At 35.3% G+C, this 22,847-nt stretch overlaps 1 protein-coding gene across 5 annotated transcripts in view; it reads left to right on the forward strand.

The window, feature by feature from the left end:
* Window positions 1–22,847, forward strand: part of LOC124359194 (NFX1-type zinc finger-containing protein 1-like) — a 126,709-nt gene that overhangs the window by 65,830 nt on the left and 38,032 nt on the right. For all 5 annotated transcript variants that reach the window (XM_046811744.1, XM_046811745.1, XM_046811741.1 and 2 more), the window contains 2 exons: window positions 10,904–11,158; window positions 20,686–20,929. In XM_046811744.1, coding sequence (XP_046667700.1) covers window positions 10,904–11,158; window positions 20,686–20,929 — 499 coding nt within the window. The remainder of the gene's footprint in view (window positions 1–10,903; window positions 11,159–20,685; window positions 20,930–22,847) is intronic.

A 22,847-nucleotide genomic window follows, 5' to 3' on the forward strand; every position in this document is an offset into this window, starting at 1 on the left:
ACTAGTGGAGCTGAACCACACTACTAATGGAGTGACACAGACAGTTAGATCAAAACCGCAACCAATGACTAGGGGAGTCACTCAGAGATCTGTGCTCGGCCCTGTCTTGGTTATACTCTTGGCCAGTGGCTTCCCTGACTATGTAAAAGACTTCAGCCCGGTAGTTATGTTTGCAGATGACACTACCCTCCTACTCCAAAGTGAAACCACCGAAGACCTCAGCATAAATGCCTATATAGCTTTAAATATGACCTATGACTACTGTTCTTCAAATGATCTAGCTGTAAATCCATCCAAGACGAAGCAGATTAACTTTGGAGGAAGGAGGGGAAAAGTTCCTGTGCTGCCTGACATAAGTAATGAAGAGGAAACCAAGATTCTGGGTCTACTAACCTTGGACGCTATACTAACCTGGAGTCCACATATTGATAGCCTCTGCAAGAAGCTAAACACTGCCACATATGTAATAAAAAGAATTAAAAGTGTAAGCAGAAGTCAGAATATTCTTTATTACAATTTCTTTAAGAAATGCAATGGTGTCAAAACAATACTGGATACAAACATGAGTATTTTCATAAAATTGTAATACAATATAATATGTATACTTAAGTCCAGGTTGTTTGATAAAATTCGTCCATTGAGTAGATTGGATTGTCTAACAACAAATTCTTCAGTCTGTTCTTTAGTGTTGCACCAGTTCCCTGTCTGAAGTCTTGTGGTAGGTGGTTGAGGATCTTTATACCGGCATATATTGGTTGCTTTGCAAAAAGAGAAGTTCGATGAGCTGGGGAGATTGAAGCGGTTTGCATGTCTTGTATTATAGTTATGAAGGTCGGTTCCTTGGGCTGGTTTTTTTATTGATGCATAGTGAGCCACCTCACAAATGTACATTGCATATACAGTCAAGATTTTGAGGTTCTTAAAATGTTCTCTGCAGCTCTCCATAGGTTCTAGGCCTAGTATAGTTCTTACAGCCCTCTTTTGCAATATTAAAATCCTGTCCATGTTGGTCTTGGTAGTTCCGCCCCATGCAGCTATACCATACTTTATGTGGGTTTCACAGAAAGTGTGGTAAATTATTTTTGCTATTTCTGGAGTGCCAATTGGCATCATTCTTTGTATTAAAAATATACCAGTGTTCAATTTTTTGCATACATTGTCAATGTGGGCTGTCCAGGTAAAGGAACTGTCAATGGTAATGCCCAGGAAGCATGCACTGTCTTCCACTTCCACCTCAGGTAATGCTGGGTCCTCCCTTCCTCTTCTGCCAAAGATAATTAGCTTAGTTTTCTGTGTGTTTACGAGGTGTGTTAGAAAAGTAATGAGATTGGTAACACTGCGGGGAGATCTGGCAACGTTGTGTGTCTACCGGCTGACGCTAAACCTGTGTTTATTTATCCCTTCCACTTCCTCAGTCCGAGTTACAACTCCGTACAGTTAACACATTAGTTTTGACAGCGCCATTAGTAAAGTTGTGTTTTAATTGTGCGTCACAGAAATGGAGCATCGAAATTTAGAGCAACGTTGTGCAATAAAGTTTTGTGCTAAACTTGGTGAATCCGCGAGTGTGACTTTTGAAAAGTTGAAACAGGTCTATGGGAAACAGTGCTTATCGAGAGCACAAGTTTTCCGCTGGCACAAATCATTTTTGGAAGGCCGAGAACACGTTGAAGATGAACCTCGCTCAGGGAGGGAGACCTTTGACTTCAAGAACGGGACGAAAACATGGATCGTGTGAGGGCGCTTGTGAGATCAGACCGTCGTTTAACAATAATTTGTTCCACCAGGACAAACTGTCAACCAAGTGTTTTATAAAAGTGTCCTTGAAAATTTGAGGAAAAGAGTGATCCGTGTGAGACCGGAAATTGCAGACAAGTGGATGCTTCATCATGACAATGCTCCATGTCACACGGCCATTTCCATCTGTGAATTTTTGAACTCAAAACGCATTACTGTTGTTCCTCAACCCCCCTATTCACCTGATTTAAGTCCTTGTGACTTTTTCCTCTTCACGAAATTGAAACATGTCCTAAAAGGACGTCATTTTGGAACTCTGGAGAACATTCAAAAGACTGTGACCGACCAGTTAAAAGCCATACCAATTGAAGACTTCCAGCGCTGCTACCAAGAGTGGGAACGACGACTCCGCCGATGTATAGCTGCCCAAGGAAAACTACTTTGAAGGGGATAACATTGTTGTTTGAAAATAATAAAAACTTTGGTTAGTATGAAATCAGTCTCATTATTTTTTCTAACACACCTCGTATAACTAAGTCATTTTCATTGCAGTATTGAGTGGCTAGGTTTGTGGCAATAAATGCACTTATCTGAAGTAATTCGGTACTCTCCTTACTAAACAAATCTATTGAATATCAGAGGGGCTAAAAAGTTATATCTTTTAGTGAAAAAAGTTTTTGATGGTCTAGGTACAGCTACATTTTCAGAATTTCGTAATTTTCCTTTATATACATTATAACAAACATAACTATTCCTACTTCTGTTAAAAAAACCTTCATAACTTTATAAACATACATATTTCTTATTGTTAATACCTTTAATGATCTAAATATTGACCAAGATGAGTCATATTTATTTCTTTTAGCTACTATTCTTACAAAATACTTCTGCATTGTTATGAGTGGTTTTAAATTGGTTATGTAAGCACTCCCCAGCACTCTATACCATAACTTATTCGACTGTGAACCAAAGAAAAATAAAGTGTTCTCATTAGGCCATTTTTGCACATCCTTTTTAAAAAGTAAAAGATCCTAAGAATATTTATTAACTTTGTTTTAAACGATAAAATATGTGTTTTCCAATTTAATTCTGAATCCAGTATCTCACCTAAATATCTAATACTGTCTTCTTGTTTTATCTCTGCACAATATTCACTACATAGTCCACCATTGCAGAGACAAGTAGCGCGTTTATAAACAATTTTATCAGAAAAAACCAATTTCCCTCTGAAGCTAAAGTTTATATAATTGGTTTTACTTACACTAAGGACTAAATTATTATTAGTAAACCACCAATGCAAAGCTTCCAAATCAGAATTCATGTTTAGTGCAATTTCGTCTAAATTGTCACCAGCTCAGAGCTGTATTATCAGCAAAGGAAACTACTTGTCCATGGAAGTCCCCTTTACATAAGTCGTTTATGTAAATTAAGAACAATGTAGCCCCAAACACTGAACCTTGAGGAACTCCATGTTTAATCTGACCGAACTGACTAATATTTCCATTGATTTTAACACACTGCTTTCTTTTAGATAAATAACTTTGAAACCAATCATAAACCACTCCTCTTATACCACAATTGAAAAGTTTTTTGAGCAATATTGAATGATTTACTGTGTCAAACGCTTTCTTAATATCTAAAAATAGACTACTAATCCGTTTTCCATCATTTATACCTCTAGATACCCTATCCATAAATACGATCAAAACAAACTCGGTATTTAAACCTTGTCTAAATCCAAATTGATTTTTACTGAAAAATCTGATTTTATCAAGAAATTTTATTAGCCTGACTTTCATTAGTTTTTCATATATTTTTGAAAAATGATAACATGGATATAGGTCTATAGTTACTGCAATCTGTTCTTTCATTTTTCTTATGTATTGGAATCACTAATGCTTCTTTTAATTTGTCTGGAAACACGCCTGATTGAAAGCTAAAATTAATAATATACAATAAAACAGGCAGAAACTGTTTATAGGTTTTCTTAATTAATGTGGAGCTAATACCATCAATACCAGGGGATTTTCCGTTTTTTAATAACTCAATTATATTATAGTTCTTACAAGTTCATTCTCTATAATAGGATCTATAAAAATGGATTGTGTTATAGAAACTTCACTAAACTTAATTTTTATTTCAAGCGAATGAATGTCTTGCTTATCGCCACACCTGCTTAATCCATCAGCCACTGATAAAAAATAGTTATTGAATTTATTCGCTACTTCAAATGAATCTCTAAAGATTACACCATCAATTTCCAATTTAACATCTACATTAGTATTAATAACCTTCTGACCAGTCACTTCTTTCAAAATTTTCCATGTTCGTTTTTGATCTTTCTTACTGTTTTCAAATAGTTGAGAGTAATAATTATTTTTCAAGTTTCGTATATCGATGTTAAACTTATTTCTATAACCTTTAAAATATTCATTCAAAACTGTATTGTTGGGCTGTCTTTTGACTCTTTTTGATAATGTATTCCTAATTTTAATTCGTTTACAGGTATCAGTGTCAATCCACGGCTTTAGTTTAATTATTTTCTGTTTGTTGTGCTTAATTTCCTCTTTAGATTCTAAAACTACAGTATTAATTATTTTATAAAAAACATCAAAAGCATGTGAAGCATTTGTTTGTAAATATACATCACTCCAATCAGTGTCATTCAGTAAGCTGTCTAGTTTAATGTAGTTAATGCGGTAAGCCAAGGACGCGACCTTTACCGCCACTGAATTACCTGTTACCCCCTCCCCTCTCCTCAACCATACAGCTGTCATGCAGTGATCTGTTATGTTGCCTTCTATTATTGCAGTGTCAATTAATACTTCATTTATATTGCTTATTTTTGCAAGCACATGATTAATGCAGTTTTCAGAATGCTCTGTTATTCGGGTTGGAGAGTTAATTAGTGTCTGTAATCCATTTTTAGCAATTAGAAACTTATACTCATCTATTACATTATTATTTTCCATATCACCAATTATTAACAAATTTCTACATGATTTTATAAAATCTCTTGAAAGGTATGTCCTCAACTCACCTATAAAAAGAGTATTACTATATTCATGTAATATATATAGCTAATAAGTTGTAACTATAGCCTAATTCAAGAAAATGTATGTCTAATACATCTGCTGACGTAAAGCTAACCGGTACAGTTTTTAATGTTATAGTGCAGTGGAAAAAGACAGCTACTCCGCTTGCTCTTTTGGTTTCACTTGTTTTAATATAAGGATTATAGTTAGGGATTTGATAAAGTTGAATTTCAGATTCCTTAATCCATATTTCAGACAAAATTATTCAACAAGGAGCAATCCAGTCAAAGTAACAGGCTAACATTATCAAAATATAAACAATTGTAGCTATATAGTAATTTAATAGTCCTACCTTACAAGTTATTGAGGTCAGCCTGGCATTTAATAACGCAAACAGGACCTTGTTCTTCCCTTCTTAAGAATATTCTTCCTCCTTTGACCCAAAGATACTTGTAGTTCTGTCTTCTCCTTGCTTCACGAGCCAAGGCGAGTAGTTTCCTTCTGGTAGGTGATAGAGACTCGTTTATGAAGATTGGGTGTAGTGTATTCATTAGGAAGGTTTAGGTGTCTTGTAGATAGTTCTCTCTTCTGGCGTTTTTTCGCTAGCAGCTGCTCCACATCAAATCGCCTTACAAACTTTACAATTATTCAGGCCGGAGCATCCGATTCAGGTCTCTTCCTTAAAGAGTGGTAGTTGTCAACCATTGAATCAGTTATTTCCATGCCTAATGCTTTACCTACATTTTTCACTGTACTTGTAGGTACATCCTTACTGTCATGTGGCACACCTAGAATTTCAATGGTATTCCTCCTAGAATACTGTTCAGTTTCATCCATCCTACTCTCTAACATTTCTACTTTTTCTTTCAGTGCTTTATTTTCTTTTCTTAGACATTCGATAATCTCAAAATATTCTTTTACCTGTTCAGATTGTTCCTTAAGCATCTTAGTGTTCTCATCCAGCTTGTCATTTAGTACCTCATATGATTTGTTAAATTCAATTACAGACTATGGGCGGTTTGATAATTCTGATATTGCAGTAATTATATCCTGAAACGAGAGATTACCTTCGTTAGCCTTGGAGTCCAATCTCAAGCTGGCTCTGCGAGTGACGCTGCAAGGGTTGCAACGGCAAATAGTGCCTTCACTCGTTAGGTTATCTAAATCTGCCCTGTCCATCTTGAGGCATGTGCCATGAAAGTCCTGGCCACATTTACAACTTGTCACTTTTAATTGCTTACTGCCTATAACTTTGTTGCATACTGCACAACTTGCCACTTTGAGGTTATGTTTGAAGCACTTTAATAACAAACAGAAAACAAACACAACCCGATGATATTCTTCACAAACTATACAATTATTGTTCAAGAAGAGGCCTACAGTGTACTCGTTTGTCACCCAGAATTAATAAATCACGCAAGATCAATTTTATTCGGAGATATACTGAGCGCGATTTTGCCATGTCCGTACTGCTTGGCTGTGCGCGCATCGAAATGATAGCTAGGAATCATTATCTTTGATTTGTTAATCTTGTAACAGTTTTGACACTCAATTTCTGAAACTTATTTACCGTAAAGTAGCAGTAATCTTTTTGTTTTTAATTTAATTTATTTAAATTTTAAAATGGCTTACACCATTGCAGAGGTGTTTGATATGTTGATGGTTTTGGGTGAGTGTTAATAAAACTTCACTGCAACTGCTGCATCTTGCCTGAAAGACATCTCAGTACTCATGAAAGGTATTTCAAAGTTCAGCTGATCTTTGTTTTACACACTACGCCACACAGGAAAATTAATTATTAAAATCACATATGTCTAACTATTATTAAAAACAAACTTACTTTTTATATTTACTTTTGTGATGTGTCTGAAGAAGATAGCCTTACTACCGAAAGGCCTCACAAAATAAAAAGTTTAGTATTGGTTAGTGTATTCTCAATGAAGTGATTAAATTAAGAATAGCCAATACAAACTCCATCAACACATTAGCTGATTGTGTTTGAGAAACTGGAAGTATGCATTGTGATCACAACAAAGATAAGAAGATTGCGAGGCCAGTTGGAATTGAAAAATCTGTCAATGTTTAGATAACTGCTCTACAAAACCCACAGGACTCAAGCCAAAGAGTATCGGCTGACTCTGGGTTGAGTCAAACGATAGTTTTGAGAATCCACCACGAAAATAAGATGCAAACCTATAAGATATCGTTACATCAAGAGCTCAGTGAAGATTACTATCTTTAGCATATCAACTATTGTTTATGGGCCCAAGAGAGAATGGGTCTAACATATCAGTGGATCTTCTGAAATAAGTTAGACAAAGAATGTGGCTGCAGCAAGATGGTGTCCCTCCACATTATGCTATTGATATGTAATACACTTAATGAACAGTTTCCTAACAACTGTTTCCTGACGACTGCCTAAAGAAATTTAAACCACCTTCTAATTGGGACCCTCCACCATTACCTTGAGACCACCCCATTGAATTATACATAAACTATATTATGCAAATCATCACTACACCAACTTTCCAAGACATGCTACTTGAAACACACAATCTCACCAGAAAAGAAAGATCTGCACTGCAATCACTGAAGGAGAAATATCATATCAAAATTCTACCGGCTGATAAAGGATCCACCGCTGTAATGATGAACACAACTGACTACATATATGAGGCCTATAGGCAACTTAGGGATATCTCCACTTACAAGTTTTTGAACCATAACCCCACTGACAAATTCAACACAGAACTTCAAACGTGGCTTGAAAGGAAGGCCCCCCACCAGAACATATCAAAAGAAAACCTGAAACTCCTGACCAACCATAACCCAACGACACCACAGTTTAAATCTTACCAAAAATTCACAAGAACCTAGTTCCCCAAATGTGATAAGTCCTTCACAACAACATTCAACCATGGCCTACAAAAATGGCATTCTATATTAAAAGATGTCTTAAAATTTTTACAAGCCTCGTCTCAAACAAAGGATTTCTTAATATCTGCTCCCACTATCACTTTCAGACAACCCCCTAATCTGAAAAATCTGCCGATCCATCCTAAAATCCCTGATCCCACCTCACCAAATAGTAAAAACAATCCCAACACAACCCGAGGTTCATTCCCATGTACAAACTTAAAGTGCAAAACACTTCCCATAAACCAACCTACTTACACCTTCACTAGCTCATCAACAAAGGAGGTATTTAAGATAAAAGGACACAACACCTGCGCTACAGAGAATCTCATTTACCAACTTCAATGCCAACACTGTCCTGCACAATATGTAGGCCTCACAACCAAAAGCCTAAGAACAAGAATGAATGGGCACAGACAAGATGTCAGCATGGGCTATAAAGACAAACCAGTCCTCCAACATGCTGCAAACCACATCACAGATTTCAATAATGGTTTTAAATTCACAGTAGTAAAATCATTTCCAAAAGACTGTAATCCCTTTTTATTGTTCTTTCAAGTCAAGAAGCATATAAATTGCACTTAGTCCTGTAAGAACCTTAGCGCTGCTTCCAGAGTGACAGGATTTTCAGGTTTAGGGTTAGAGTTAGGGGCCGCCTCCTATTGAGATCCAAGAAGGAGAATTAGGGCACTAAATCTCAAAGTCATGTCTCCCCGGAAGAAGGGGAGGCCAGCTCTGAATCAGCCTCACCAGTCAAAGTAGGCAAGGGGTGGCACACACTTGTTGAGGTTAGCAAGAATCTCTGAGGTTAGGGAACAAACCTCACCAACTCAACAGTCATCTCCCGCAGTAGACTAGACCTATCGAATTGTCCTTGAACTCCAGAATTTCTACATTTGCAGTTAGTGATTTGCCGCTCCTGGACATTCATAAGGTTGCCTGGATTTAAGTGACACATCAGTCCTTTCTGTTAGGTTCAAATGGGAGGTATAAACCAGCCAGAAGTGATCCCTGCTGGGTAACTGTAATCCCTTACCATTAAGAAGATAAGAATTAGCATACCAATGGGCCAAAACATTCTCTAAACCTAAACCTGAGATAAGTCCCTCCCTCCACTCCCTTCAGTAGGCTAACAGTCTTCATAGATATTTAATATAGTACTCAATATATTGTCAACAGTTATAAAATGACAACAGTGTCTATAAAAAGTGAATTGGTAACACTGCTTCCCACATTGACTCTACAACCCAACGTGAATAGACTACTAGAGTGTTCTCTACTGGTTGAGAAAGATTGCAGTGCAATCGAAAATTTCTAATTATGTGTAAAGTATACGTACTTTTATGTGTTCTTTAAATAAGTGGACCCTAGAAGATGGTTTTCAAGGTAATCTGCTGATCTACGTATCAACTAGTAACAATGTATTAAATACTGAAATTTTGTTTTATTATCAATAGACTCGTTCTCGTGTATCTTTTTGAATTGAGCCGATATAGTTTTTCAGACTACCATCAAATTTACTAAGGTTTAACTTAGGCAAATGGTACAGTTGTTTAAAACAAGTAAGGTGTGAATTAATAACTGATCCATGGTCTGAACCTTGGTTAGGCTTTACTTCTGAGCCATTGGTGCCATATTTACATTTTATTGCTATCCACCTCCAATTATATCACTTGGCTTAAAGTCATGGATACAGTTTGTTGTCAGGTACCTTTTTGCTCTTAGGCACAGTTATAGTGTATTTATTTGAGTTATAATTTCAATACAGTAAACTTCCGTTAATCTAGGACAGTCAGGACTTGAGGCATGCCTAATATAAAATATTATTGGATATACGTCAGAGAAATAATATATACATAGTAAATAAATAAACAATCAAAGTAATACATGTTTTTTATTCAAATATAACCTTCAGGTAGTCTTTGTTATATGTTGATTTATAAGAAATATTTTTTTAAACAGTCTATTTACAGTACATAGTCTATGCATCACAAGAATTGGGCGGAACCCGGTCAAGGTAGATGGCGCATTCATCCCGGTTCATCACAGTCTCGTACCATACTGCCACTGCTTGCCTATACCAGAAGGCAGTAGCGACACATAAGTCGGTTAGAGTCGTCCTTCCGTTACAAACCTGTTCTGAGCACATAAACTGTGAAATTGACCTACCATTACTAGACTCAATTGAATTGACACGAAAATACGAAACTGCAACTGATTACACAGGCTGACAGCCGATGGTCATGGTCAGTCATATGACTTGATTCTAACCTATATCACCTGAAGTTGAATATGACGCTAACTTCTTCCCCACACCCTCCTAAGCGCTGTGTCCACCACGAATGGAAAAAAAATATTGTTGCGTATTAAATGTTTGATATTTTATGTTGTTCAGGAAAATTTTACTTCTTGGTGAGCTGGATTACCAATTGTGCCGAACTATAGGATGGCGGAATAATGGAATTTTACTATATTTATATTTTTGGAAAATATAGTTTCATGATCACTAACTTTGTATGACTTCTGATGATATTTCTGGGCCCAAGAATGCATTGCACCATTACAGAACATAGAAATAATGAGAAGTGAGAGAGTACAGTAGATAATTGTGATCTATGTTCGCTGGGTACCATTACTAGCTTCACTCAGTATTGTCGGAAACAAAATTTATCAGTTGATAGTACGAGATGTAAAAGTGTAAATATTCCTATCCCGAATTTACAGCTCTAATGTAAAAAAAAATTGAAATATGGTTTATTGTTATTTATTCTTCTATATTTGTTTACTGATTTTTTACTTATACCTAACATTTATAACGTATAGTATAGGTCTAATGTGTTAGTACTGTATGTATTTAACTTGATTTAAAAACACGAGTGTTAAACAGTTAACAGAATGTATATTCCATGTTATGCTCTTTATTTGAACCTAAAAGTTTCTGAAAGTATATTTTGGAATAAACCTTTCATGCATTCTTAAAAATATTAATATAGTGGGAAAGAAAATTGTATCTTTAATTTTAAGATTGTTTTCTTGTAGTTCAAACTGATGAACTACAAGAAAACAATCGGTAAATGGTTATGTTATGTGTATTGTTAAGATTAATGCATTAAAGACTATAACTTCTCTTTTAGGATAAATTTAAACTATTAGGACACATAAATCACTTTATTTCAGAAAATAATAATGGTAAAAATTCTCTTCGTGTGTTACAGTACAAATGCGAGAAGCCATGTGCACGCCGCCCCCTGGGTTGCACTACAGAGTCCCACCGCTGCCAGAACAAGTGCCATGAGGAGTGTGGCTCTTGTAAAACCATGGTGGTTAAACTGTTGCCTTGTGGACATAAGCTCACTGTCCCTTGTCAAGAAAAAACTCTCGTCTGCAAAGTTCCCTGCGTAAGAAAGCTCAGCTGCGGACATCCTTGTGATAAATTGTGCTATGAAGATTGTGGCAAATGCTATTTTAAGGTATAGCAATTTTAAAATATTGTTTCAGATCTCGTTAAGTGGTTCTATTTAACTCATTGGCCTACTAGTATTTCCAGCCTCTCAACTCCACAGTAAATCCAATTAATTTGGCCCAAAATGGAGAATTTTACTTAAAATTCCATTACTTTAGTTGTACTGTTTAGATTTTAATAAAACTTGGGATATTTAATAAAAGCATCCTAAACTATATTAAAAAAAAATTAAAAAGTTAATGTTAATTTTTTTAATTCTGTTTATTTGTGTTAATTTTATGTTAATTACAAAATAAACACTTTTTATTTTTTACTGACAATTATTTATTATTACAATGTTTTTAAGTATACAAATACTGTCGACTTAAAAATAGTAAGTTAAAAATTTTTCAAAACAATCAAGTTCAGTTTTTATTTGGTCAAGATTTTGAATATTTACTCCTACCTGATTGCCTAAAAACACAATATTTTCAGGTTCGTTTGGCTCATCATTCCATATTGGAAAATTCCATAATCCAGTTACACCAGAAGCCACACTGCTAATAACGTCTTCAACATTCTGTAAATGTAAATCATTCATAGGATCATCGGCATTGTTTAGGCCTACGTCCATCTCTTCAAAATCAATATCTGAGAGGGCATTGTCAGACTCACCGTCACTGAATTCTTCATCACCATCAATCCTCCACTCTTCTTCCACATGATTAAAACCGATTTCACCATCAGATTCACTTAAAATAAATCCGTCATTGTCAATATAACGATCAATGTCACTACTACGTAAAGCTCCATGTCGCGCCATTGTACACACGCTTAGTTTGTTTACTCGAGTCAGCTGTTTACTTGTTCCGATCGTCTGTATATGTTCCCCTTCCCCAACTGCAGTGTTTTTTTTTTTTTTTTTTTTTTGGGCTAATGGGTTAATATATTGTGGAATTTTTGTTTATTTGAAGGGATGGGTTGATACTGAAAAACTTTGATAACAGAACTGTGGTCTCGATTCTGAATTCAATACAAATTGCTATGTCACTAAGAATATAGGCAAATTTTATAAAATTGTTTCACCATTTTAAATAAGTATGTTTTAGAGTTGAAATTACAAACTTTATTTCAAATACATCACCTATAGATTCAACTGTTTCTTGTCTCTTATGTAAAGCACGTAAACACCTAAGCCAACAGAAAAAAGATTTATTCAATGAATGAGACTGATGGGCTTTATCACATTACACAATGGTTTCATTTTGTTCCTGCTACAGTAAATGTGGCAGTAGAAAAGTTAGTCACTAGCATGGTACTACTGCCAATGAACTCTTAGTGGTACATTCAAATTTTGTTTCAGTTAAAGCAAACCTGACCAGTAAGAATGCTAGTTGTTACTACTACACAAGAAAGTACTATTTGAAGAAATTATTTACAACCGTGTTTGTTGAACCTTTAAAATTGTTTTTAGTTATAACTCACGGTATAATTGTTTGATTTGTAAAATAACTCAAAAACTATTAAGAATATTAACAGTGAAATTTTAAATCTTGTATTGTAAAAAATGAGTGAAATAAATTTGTTTTTTCTCTTTTAGTTATAGAAGAAAACTGAAACTGAAAACTATGTAACAAATGACCAGTAATATGGTACTCATCTGGAGTATTGACTTCTTGTAATGATTGATCTTGTTTCAACAGGTTATTTGGTATGTGAAATACTTCGTAAATTAAAGAAGAAGACCTTAAAATATAAATTTGAAAATTTATTTTAGCACTTTCTTTGTTTTTACTCATAATTAAAGAAAAGAATGTTTATTGGAATTAGATAGTTTTTTTTTTTTTTTTTTAGAGGAAAGAACGTCTCAGGAAATTTCTGAGTCGCCTGCGATTCTCCATGCAAACTGAAGGTAGTACATCATAATGTGCAGGGACTTGCTAGTAAGCTTGATCATTTCCGGCTGTTTATTGATTCTGAGGATCCGGATATTGTATGTGTGATGCCTTGGCCAACCAGGGCTCAGCAACAATTATGACGGGCCCTCAACCGTTCTGCGGTGTTCCAAAGTGTGAATCCTCTAGGGTTGTCTCGAAATGGATTCGCGCGGAGCATGGGAGAAGGTGGAGGTTGCATCCGGGTTTGAGACTGAGTAGAATGGTATTACAGTCACCTTCCTCCAAGGTGGCTTCGGACCTTCTCTCATTAAACAGATCAATGTCTTCTAAGGTCATTGGTCTCATTACGGGGCATGGTCACCTGAAGAAGCATCTACACAGAGTTGGCATCCTTCAGGAGGATCCGCTCTGTGGAAGGTGTAATGAGCAGGAGGAGACTGCTGAGCACCTGCTCTTTGATTGCCCTGCAATAGCAAGAGAGCGGTATGCCATCTTTGGCAGCTTGAACAGGGGTGGTGAGTTTTCCCAGGAGGACCTGATAGGTTTTTTTCGGCGGTTTGTTGAACTGCTGAAGTTGTAGACTGGTAGGCCTCATGGTGTTTCCGGGGTGCGCAAAAGGCCCTTGAGGCTTAAGTGCATAACAGTAGGCCGCCCCAAGGGGAAAAAAAAAAAAAAAAAAAAAAAAAAAAAAAAAAAAAAAAAAACAGAAAACCATTTAAGAGATCTTGAATGTGAAGTTACATCCTTACACGGGTTTAATGGCATCACAGCCTTCTGTCACATTTTACAGGTGTCTTTCAGATTGTCTTGGAAATGTCATGAATCTAGAGGTTAGAACAATTAATTGTTATTGGTGATTTTAATGTTGATTTGTTGGTTGCTAGTATTAAGGTTGACAACTTGATACATAAAAGGGCTTCCCTTAATTGAAAAAATAGAATAATGTTGTATATTAGGGAATTTATAAACTCTATGACCTTGACAGATCATGTCTACACTGATCCTCCAGATAACATGTTCAGCTGTTTCGTCTTAATATTGTCTTAATACTAAGTGATGCTAATCATCTTAGGTACTTACTTAGGCATGTTCGACAATATTCGCATCTTCAGACATTTATTGAGACACAGTCCAGCGTCTACGAGGCATACAGTATGAACAATAGAAAGTGTCTTTTCGATTCCTTGTCATCCGTAGATTTTTCCTGAAAAGAAAACAATAATTCGTAGGAGTACGTATCGTGGCAAGGTGTTTTTATGTGATGATCTGTTGAAGCTTCAAGATGAAGTTGCCCACTGGTATTATTTGACTAAAGATTTAGATTCTTCTGGTGTAAGAAGACATCATTATTTATCCTTAAAGCGGCAATATAGGGCCAGTATTACAGTCACTAAGTCATCCAGAGTGCTTGTTGAAACACAAAATTCTTGTAATAAAATCAAGACGATGTGTGAAATAATAAATTAAAATAGAGGCAAGAAAGGGGTTTCTTCTTGTACTCATCAGACCATTAAAAATGAAAAAGGTCTTGTTATTAGTGGTCAAAAACAAGTCTTGAACTTTTACAATAACTTCTTTATAAACGTTGCTCAAAATGATCTTACTTCCCCTGGCATGGGGCACTGTTAGCTCGTATTTACATGGGAGTCATAACACTGCTTCGTTATTTTTATTACCTGTTTCCAAGAGAGAGATACAAGATATAATCAGGTCCCTTAACCCTTTTAGTGCTAAGGGGTCTGGTGCATTGCCATACCCAAGAGTGCTAAGCATTTTAGTGCATAAATGCAGAGTTTTAGTAAAATCCTTACTATTTCCTTATTTGAGGTCATATCTTATTACTTTTTTTTGCATTAAAGATAAATAACCAATAAACAGAAATAAATACAAAAACTACATTTGTACATATTTGGATTGTTATAAAAAAATTTTTCTTTATTTTTTTTTCACTTTGGCAAAGGATTTTAGTATGTAAACAATTTTATATTATTTTTCTTAGCCTACAATCGGCAAGAGCAACTAAAACTAAACAAATTCCATATATTTTATTTTATTTTTACACAAAAAATAAGAAGTGTGGATTAAAAATATAAAATGTTGTCTGCGCCAAATTTTGCCCTACATATAGGCCTAATGTTTGAAAAGCTCAATAGGAAAAGTAATACACTTATTATTATTAACATATATGCTTTACTAACTTTATTATTATTTATAAAAGAAGAAATTCAAGCACAGTTAACACTTTTTTTTACCTAAATAATTGTTTTAAGCTACGTTTTCCTAGCTCCACGACTGGGCTTTTTGCGCTGCGTGCTCCGTGCTCCGTAACTGACAAAACCACCGGTTCTCTGTAAACCAATGGAGGTGTCTTCCTAGCTACGCGTTGCGTGCTTAAACCTTAACCGCGCTGCGCGGTCTTTGCTGCGCGACTGGGAGCACTGCCTCGAGAGCAGTCAATCACGCACCGCGCAGCAGGGCTGACGACTTTTTATTGTTTGTTGAAGTTGATCAGTTTGTGTGCTCAACATGTGCGACAATCATATTAATAGTTCTAATACTAATAACATTAGTATTAATACTAACTAATTGATCTTGTCTCCGAATATGACATAATATGGAAGATGAGCCATCCCGATTTCAAGAATAACCCGAAAAAGGGCAAATTTTGGAATGTGATCGGCTAAAAACTTAACAAAACAGATAAGAAAATAAAAACTATAATTTTCACTCATATTAATAATAATAAAGTATTTTATTTTTCGAAAGTACTATACAGTTACATTACCAGAACAGCAATCAATGCCTTGAGAAAGCATTCATAGTCCATCTTTGCGTGGGAGGGGATTCCAGTACACTTAAAGGTCATAATAGTTCTTAACATAAAGTTACAAAACGTCACACACACATATACACTTTCATGTTAATTTGAACAAATGTAGATGAATCAAATTAATACTTATAGTGAAAAGATGAGATAATGTACAAGTTCTACTGATGGTAATGCAAATCTTTAAATTTGGCGTTTTTAAACCTGTGGTAGTGAACATTAAAATAAATAAACTCTCTTCCCCTTAATTACTAAGCTACAAAGTTTACTCACATTACAAAGTTTTTTTCTGATACAGAGCTTTCATTTTATTTGAGTAGTAATTTCCATTAAAGTAATCAGCAATACTGCTTCTTACTTTAAATCCTTCTGCTTTAGCACAGACTCCAACATAAGCCAAAGGGATCATGTTTTGTATAGGAAGTTCGTGCTGCGGATGAGTCGCTGCTCCTTTGGGGTTGCGTGCAATAAAGTCATCCCTGATCCAGTTATGAAGACAGTAACTTACGAATATGACTAAGTCGACTGTTTCTGGTTTCAAGTTTATTGGTGTGAAAAAATTCTGAAAATGTGACATAAAATACCAAATACATTTTACTCAGTTACTCTTCTAGCACAAGTGGCGTAGTTAAAGTGTCGTTTATGAACATCTACGATTGCTTGTTTGTGTGTGTAGGGTTTCATGACATGATTATCCTGTTTAAATGCTTCATCTCCTACTACAACAAATGGTAGCATAATTTCAGAAGAAGGTAGGTTTTCAGGAGGTGGGAAAATAGTTCCTTCTTGAATCAATTTCCCCATTTTAGACTTATTAAAGAATCCAGCATCTCCTTCTTTGCCGTATGCTCCGACATCGATCAGTACAAAATTGCAGTTTGCGTCAGCCATAGCAAACAATACAATGTAGAGAAGTTCTTAAATTTGTGTAAAGGGGATCCTGAATGAGCTGGTGCAACTATCCTCACGTGTTTTCCGTTTATTGCAGATATACAATTTGGGAAATCCCAGTTGTCCCAGAATTCTTCGGCTTTCTGTTTCCAATCAATCTCCGATGGTAGTGGCAAATGCACATGTTCTATTTTGTCCTTGACAACTCTCAAAACGCCAGGGACAAACTTGGGAAAATGAAGATTTAGTGACCAGTGATCTAGTTGATGCCACCAAAACAGAAAATCCGGCCGTAACTTGAGGAAGAAAGATAAAAAACATGAACTGATAGTTGATCTATTGCAGCATAGGAAGGAAGAAAAAACAAATTAGTGAAGGGTGTGGAAAAAATGACTGATATGGAAGAAAAGTACTCAAAAGAAAATGAAAATTACTTGTTTTTTAAAAGTATGGCCGCCATTGTGAACAAACTAGACAAGAAAACCAAGCTATTGCAAGGAGCAAGGTTTTCAGAGTTGTCAGTGATTTGGAACTAGCCAAATATACAGTTCCTTCCTCCGTATCTACCACACCATCCGGGTCCTCTTTAGCCTCTTGGACACCAGCACCGGCCTCCTTTGAATGTGATCAATTTCGGGACAGTACATCACAGCAGTATGTGTGGATGGGTGATGGGTGATCACCTTTCAATGGTGACGGCGAGTTTAATTTCTGCTGTTATGGGTTCAGTTACCCTATTATACTGCTTCACAGGTATTTCCTCTCTCACCAATCCCTGAAGAGTGAAGAACTGGTCCCGTGTGAGTCTAAAATACTCCTTAAATTTTCCCTCATTATCTATTAGGTGTTTCGTTATCAAAACATTATAAGCACCCACCGTTTAAACAATTCACTACAGGAACCGCGAGAAGAAAGAAGAGTAACAGCAATGTCGACATCCTCGTCTGCGAAGAGCAATAACCTTGCCAAAACATTCCTTCTCCGGTCCATATCAATGAAAACTGTACATTTTTTCAGAAGATGAAACTGGACGAGGAGAGAGTTTAAGTTGCGCGTTACGCTGCGTAAAATGACAAATCCTAGGAAAACACTTTTGCGCTGCGCAGTATTTAAGTGCGCTTCAACAAAACACGCTGCGCACTTGGCCTTAATTACGTAGCACGCAGCAAGCCCAGTCGCGGAGCTAGGAAAACGTAGCTTAATTCAGTAATAAAACTGTAAAAAAAGGTGAAGTAACTCATCATAACCTGCAATATTCTTATTAGACATAGTTTGTAACTTAGTAAAATATAATACACACGGAAAACACAAATGAAAAATGAAGTAATGCAATGATTATGAATACTAATGAAGTAGTATTTCACAGTTATAACACAATTTAATGGTTAAAATAAGATAAAACAGAGTAAACAAAGCACGGCGTCAGTTCGCTCGCAACGTAAACATCCGAACTGACCTTTTTATTTCAAGTCAATGACGTATAAACAGCTGGTCGTCGGCAATTAAATATACAAATATCGTACTCTTTGGCTTTTGGATGAACTGTCATTGTTTGCAGCCAGTAACTTGCATAAACTGAACCAATATATATATAAAAAAATACGCTGCGTCTACAACGTAGACGCTTCCACTTTTAGACAGAAACGCAGTGTCTACGACGTAGACACTATAGCCCTAAAAGGGTTAAACAAGACATCTTCAGGTTACGATAAAATATCATCTAAACTGCTAAATTCATGTAGGGAATTCCAGATCGATCCAATTTTTTTTAAAGTGGAGTTTTCCCAAATTCTTTAAATCTGTCAATCATAAAACCCTTGAGTCAACAAAAAAGGGAAAATGAGTGATCTTGACAACTTTAGACGAATCTATATTATATCACCATTTTCTAAAATTTTTGAAAAAGCTATTCTCATTAGATTGTGGTATTTTACTACTCAAAATAATGGTTTGTTCAACAATCAGTTTGGTTTTGTCAAAGGTGGGTCAACTGCCGGTGTGATGTTCACACTTATGGATGAGGTGGTTAATGCTCTGGATAAAGGAAAATCTGCTTCATGTGCCTTTTTTATCTGTGGAAGGCATTTGATATGGTTTCCCACGATCTTCTGATAGATAAACTTGAGAGCATTGGAGTACATGGTGCAGCAAAGAAATTGATTTCATCATATTTGGGGGAATGCTGACAAGTAGCTGAGATATCTTTCGTTTATGGTTTTACTTTAATGTTATTCTGATATGCAAACAATGAAGGGGCGGGAGTCCCCCAAGGCTCCATTCTCGGACCTCTTTTGTTCATTTTATATATCAGTAACATCAAGTGTTGTGTTGCAGATGCCCATTTGTGTTTGTTTGCAAACGACACGTCAATTATTTTAGACAGTCAATGTTGTAAGGCCTTGGAGGTTAAAACATGTGTAGAATCTAATATGATTGTCTAGTGGTTCAAATAAAATAGTTTCAATATAAACACTGGTAAGATCGAATTACTAGAGTTCACAATCACAGGGAAGCGCTATGATAGTCTCCGCGTTTAGGTCGATGTCGTGGGGGTTGTTTGTAACACAATTTTAAGTTTTGTCTGTTGACAGGAATTTCAATTTTTTTATTACATATAAACAGTGAAGCACAGAACATGTGTTCTGAAATTTTTGTACTACGTAGACTTGCATACTTCACAAGCACTTCTGTTCTTCTTACAGCATACTATGCTTTGTTTTTCTCATACTTGACTTACGCTTTAGCAATCTGGGGATCAGAAAGAACCAATTCTATGTATTTTTATCTCACAATGAAGACATTGTGGATTGTTGCTAGAATTCATCACAGAGAGTCTTACAAATCTATTTTTAAGAAGCTTCAAATTCTAACTTTCCTTTGCATATATATTATACATTAATATTTTTTTTAACAGGACTGTATTATTTTTCAGTCTCTTATCCCAAAATCTAAACACAATCTTAGAAACAAACAAATTAAATTTCCCTTTCCACACTACATCTTAAAAAATCATACTTATTATTAATAATGGAATATTATTATTGAACGCTCTACCTGACTTTTTAAGAATAGAGTTAGATCTTGATGATTTTAAAAGGAAACTTAAGGTATTTTTAATAGACAAATGTTCTTATTCTGTACATGACTATGTAATGTATCATGTTAGTTAGTTAGTTATTAATAAACTAAATATTATGTTTCAATGGTTATTTTTACCATAAATAAAGCCAATGCATATATTTATATTTTATGGCAATAAAGAATATTTGACTTTGACTTGGATACAATACTTGAAAGTATTGATGTAGGAATCAACTGAAAAGAACCACATTATTGGAATCTGCAGTTCTTGGATATCACTAAGTATCGAATTATTTAGGTATTGAGTATTGGAAATAACCCATCACTAGTTATATGGTTCATTCAAGGTAAGGAAGAATTTATATGAAACTGTAATTTTAAGTACCGGTAGTGGAAAATTTTCTATTGGAAAATTTTATATATATATTTGTATGGAAGAATTTATTCTTTTTAACCCATGTTCTTTCAATTTAAAATCTCTCGTTTCCTAGGTATTATAAAACAGGATGACTAGTGAACCTTAGTGTCTATCTATATCTTATCTTCCAATCAATATCTCTCACCTTACCAGATCAGGCATTTAACAAATTTCTCAATACATTTGTAGATTTTTTTAATTATTAAAATTTCTGGCCATGTTACTGAATAAAAAAATATTCTGAGATGATCAGGATATGTATTTATTCTTATCCTTTCTTTACCTTTATTTGGGTTTCGTTGGTCCGATAATTCCTTCACCTTTGTTGTGTTTCTTCATTTGTTAAAGCGTTTCCCCTATTATTGTTAGTTTCCTTTCTGTATCCGTTAGATTTGGAGCTGTAATCATATATTTACAATAAGGCTTTGTATTTGTGACAGGTGGAGAAGGTAGTGCCTCTATGTGGACACAAGGTACAAGTGAAATGCTATAAGGATCCCACTAAAGAGCATTGTCGAGGCCAGTGTTCAGTGACACTGCAATGTGGACACAAGTGTGCCAAGCGCTGCTGCGACTCTTGTAGCCAAGATGACTGTGTGGTACCAACTCAACTGTCTGTGGCCCTTCCCTGCGGCCACAAAGGAGTTATGTTACCCTGCAACCTTACTCGTAAGATCAACTTCGGTAAGTGTCTTGAAAGCATTGTGAAAGCAAAAAAAATGAAAGCAAGTGCATTGCAAGTAACACTACATGACAGGTTAGACCAGATTTATATAAGTTATTTATAATGAGTAATTTGTAACTGAAATTTTTGTATAATTAGTACACATAAATAAATGAGATCTGTGTAGGTTTTAGTAAATGTAAAACATGAAAAAGTGAGGCATTTAAAAGTTTGAAATTCATATGATAGTCTATAAAAGAAAAACTGAAATACTGTACTTATAAAACCTTATGTATTTAATACATGAACTGAGTTGTATAATCCTAAATATAGTAAATACAATAAATGCACAAACTGCATTGTAAAAATCTATTTTTACATCTATTTGAATGTAAGTTCATAAGGATCTATTTGTCTTGGACATTAGTCTATTTGTTTTGAATAAAACATCTATCACTAGCATCCATGTCCTCATCACTTTCACTTAGGTTATGAAGAATTGTATTTTTCGTCTTTTACATTACCACAGCATCAAAATCGATATCACTTGAGGATAGTATTAATAATATTATTCTGGATTAGCCATTATAATGAACAACTATACTATAACTCAGTAAAAACAAACTAAAACACCATTAAAATAACAACAGTATTTGTGTATAATGGATTTGACTCAGATGTATTTTATATTATAACAATAGGAATCAGACAAACATGGCTTAACAAACTGCTTCTCTTAAATATTAAACTTATCTATTGATTTTTAAAATGCCTTCAAAATATTATATTAATATTAACATCATTGAAAAAAACACAGTTTGCTTCTAGCTCCCTAGTAAATGTACAGCAGGATATTCCAGAATTGAACTTACCACTAAATACGACTGAAATCAGATCTGACATAGGAAATTCTACCCCAACCCGTCCAAGCAGTAATTTTGTATAGCAAACCCAGTACACAAAATAGCACTACAAATCAAGAATACTCCAACGCACAGCAATAAATTGGGCCAAAAATATATCAAAGTAGTACAAATTCTTCATCAGAATGTCCAGGAGATGCAAAATAAGAAAAATAGCCAAACATAGTCATACTAACGGAACATGGCTTTCAGTACGAGTTACTACTGAACACGAGAATTCCGAGATATGTACTTAAGACTTTAGCTGGATGGTACCTAGAAAAAGAGGAGTGTCCATTAATGTAACAGAAGAATATGGAGGGAAAATCGAGAAAGTAGACATCACGTACCACTGCATGGAACTAACCTGCGGAATGGTGATGGTAACAATTTCTCAAGAAAAAAAACACCTTTATGTTGTAGACGTCTACAGACCATCAAGTGGAAATCTTATTGATGCTCTGGATATAATATCCAATGTGCTGGAAGATACATACAAGAGCAGAAAATCATCCCCTAATTATGATGGGCGATGTAAATGTAGATATTTTTAAGCAACATGACCGGACTAACCGTATTCTAATTGAAACATTAATGAGACACTATATGTCCAGACTGATCCTTCCTCCCACATGGGTAACTCCCCAGTCCGCGGGCATACCAGATCATATAGTCCAATGAACCATAGCACAGTTATGCATGACATTGCCTATACGAGTTGTATTCAACTACAGTTCAAGAAAGAAAATATTAATACATTGAAGGCACTACTTGAAAATGAAGATTAGAATAATTTATATGAATTCCAAAATGTTGATGGTACTTATAATATCTTCCTAGCAGCACTGACAATGGCCATAGATGCCGCTTGCTCCATGATGAGGACAAAATAAAAGCCAAAGTCAGAACTCTGCTTTAGTACGTATTATTTACGATAAATTTAGTATGCATCAGTGATTTTGTCTCCTTATCATTTGGGTCTCATTGACAGACATCAGTCCATTCAAAGAACATTCCTTGTATATTTGAATTGGAG

Source organism: Homalodisca vitripennis, chromosome 4 (assembly GCF_021130785.1).
Source record: "Homalodisca vitripennis isolate AUS2020 chromosome 4, UT_GWSS_2.1, whole genome shotgun sequence".
NCBI lineage: Eukaryota > Metazoa > Arthropoda > Insecta > Hemiptera > Cicadellidae > Homalodisca > Homalodisca vitripennis.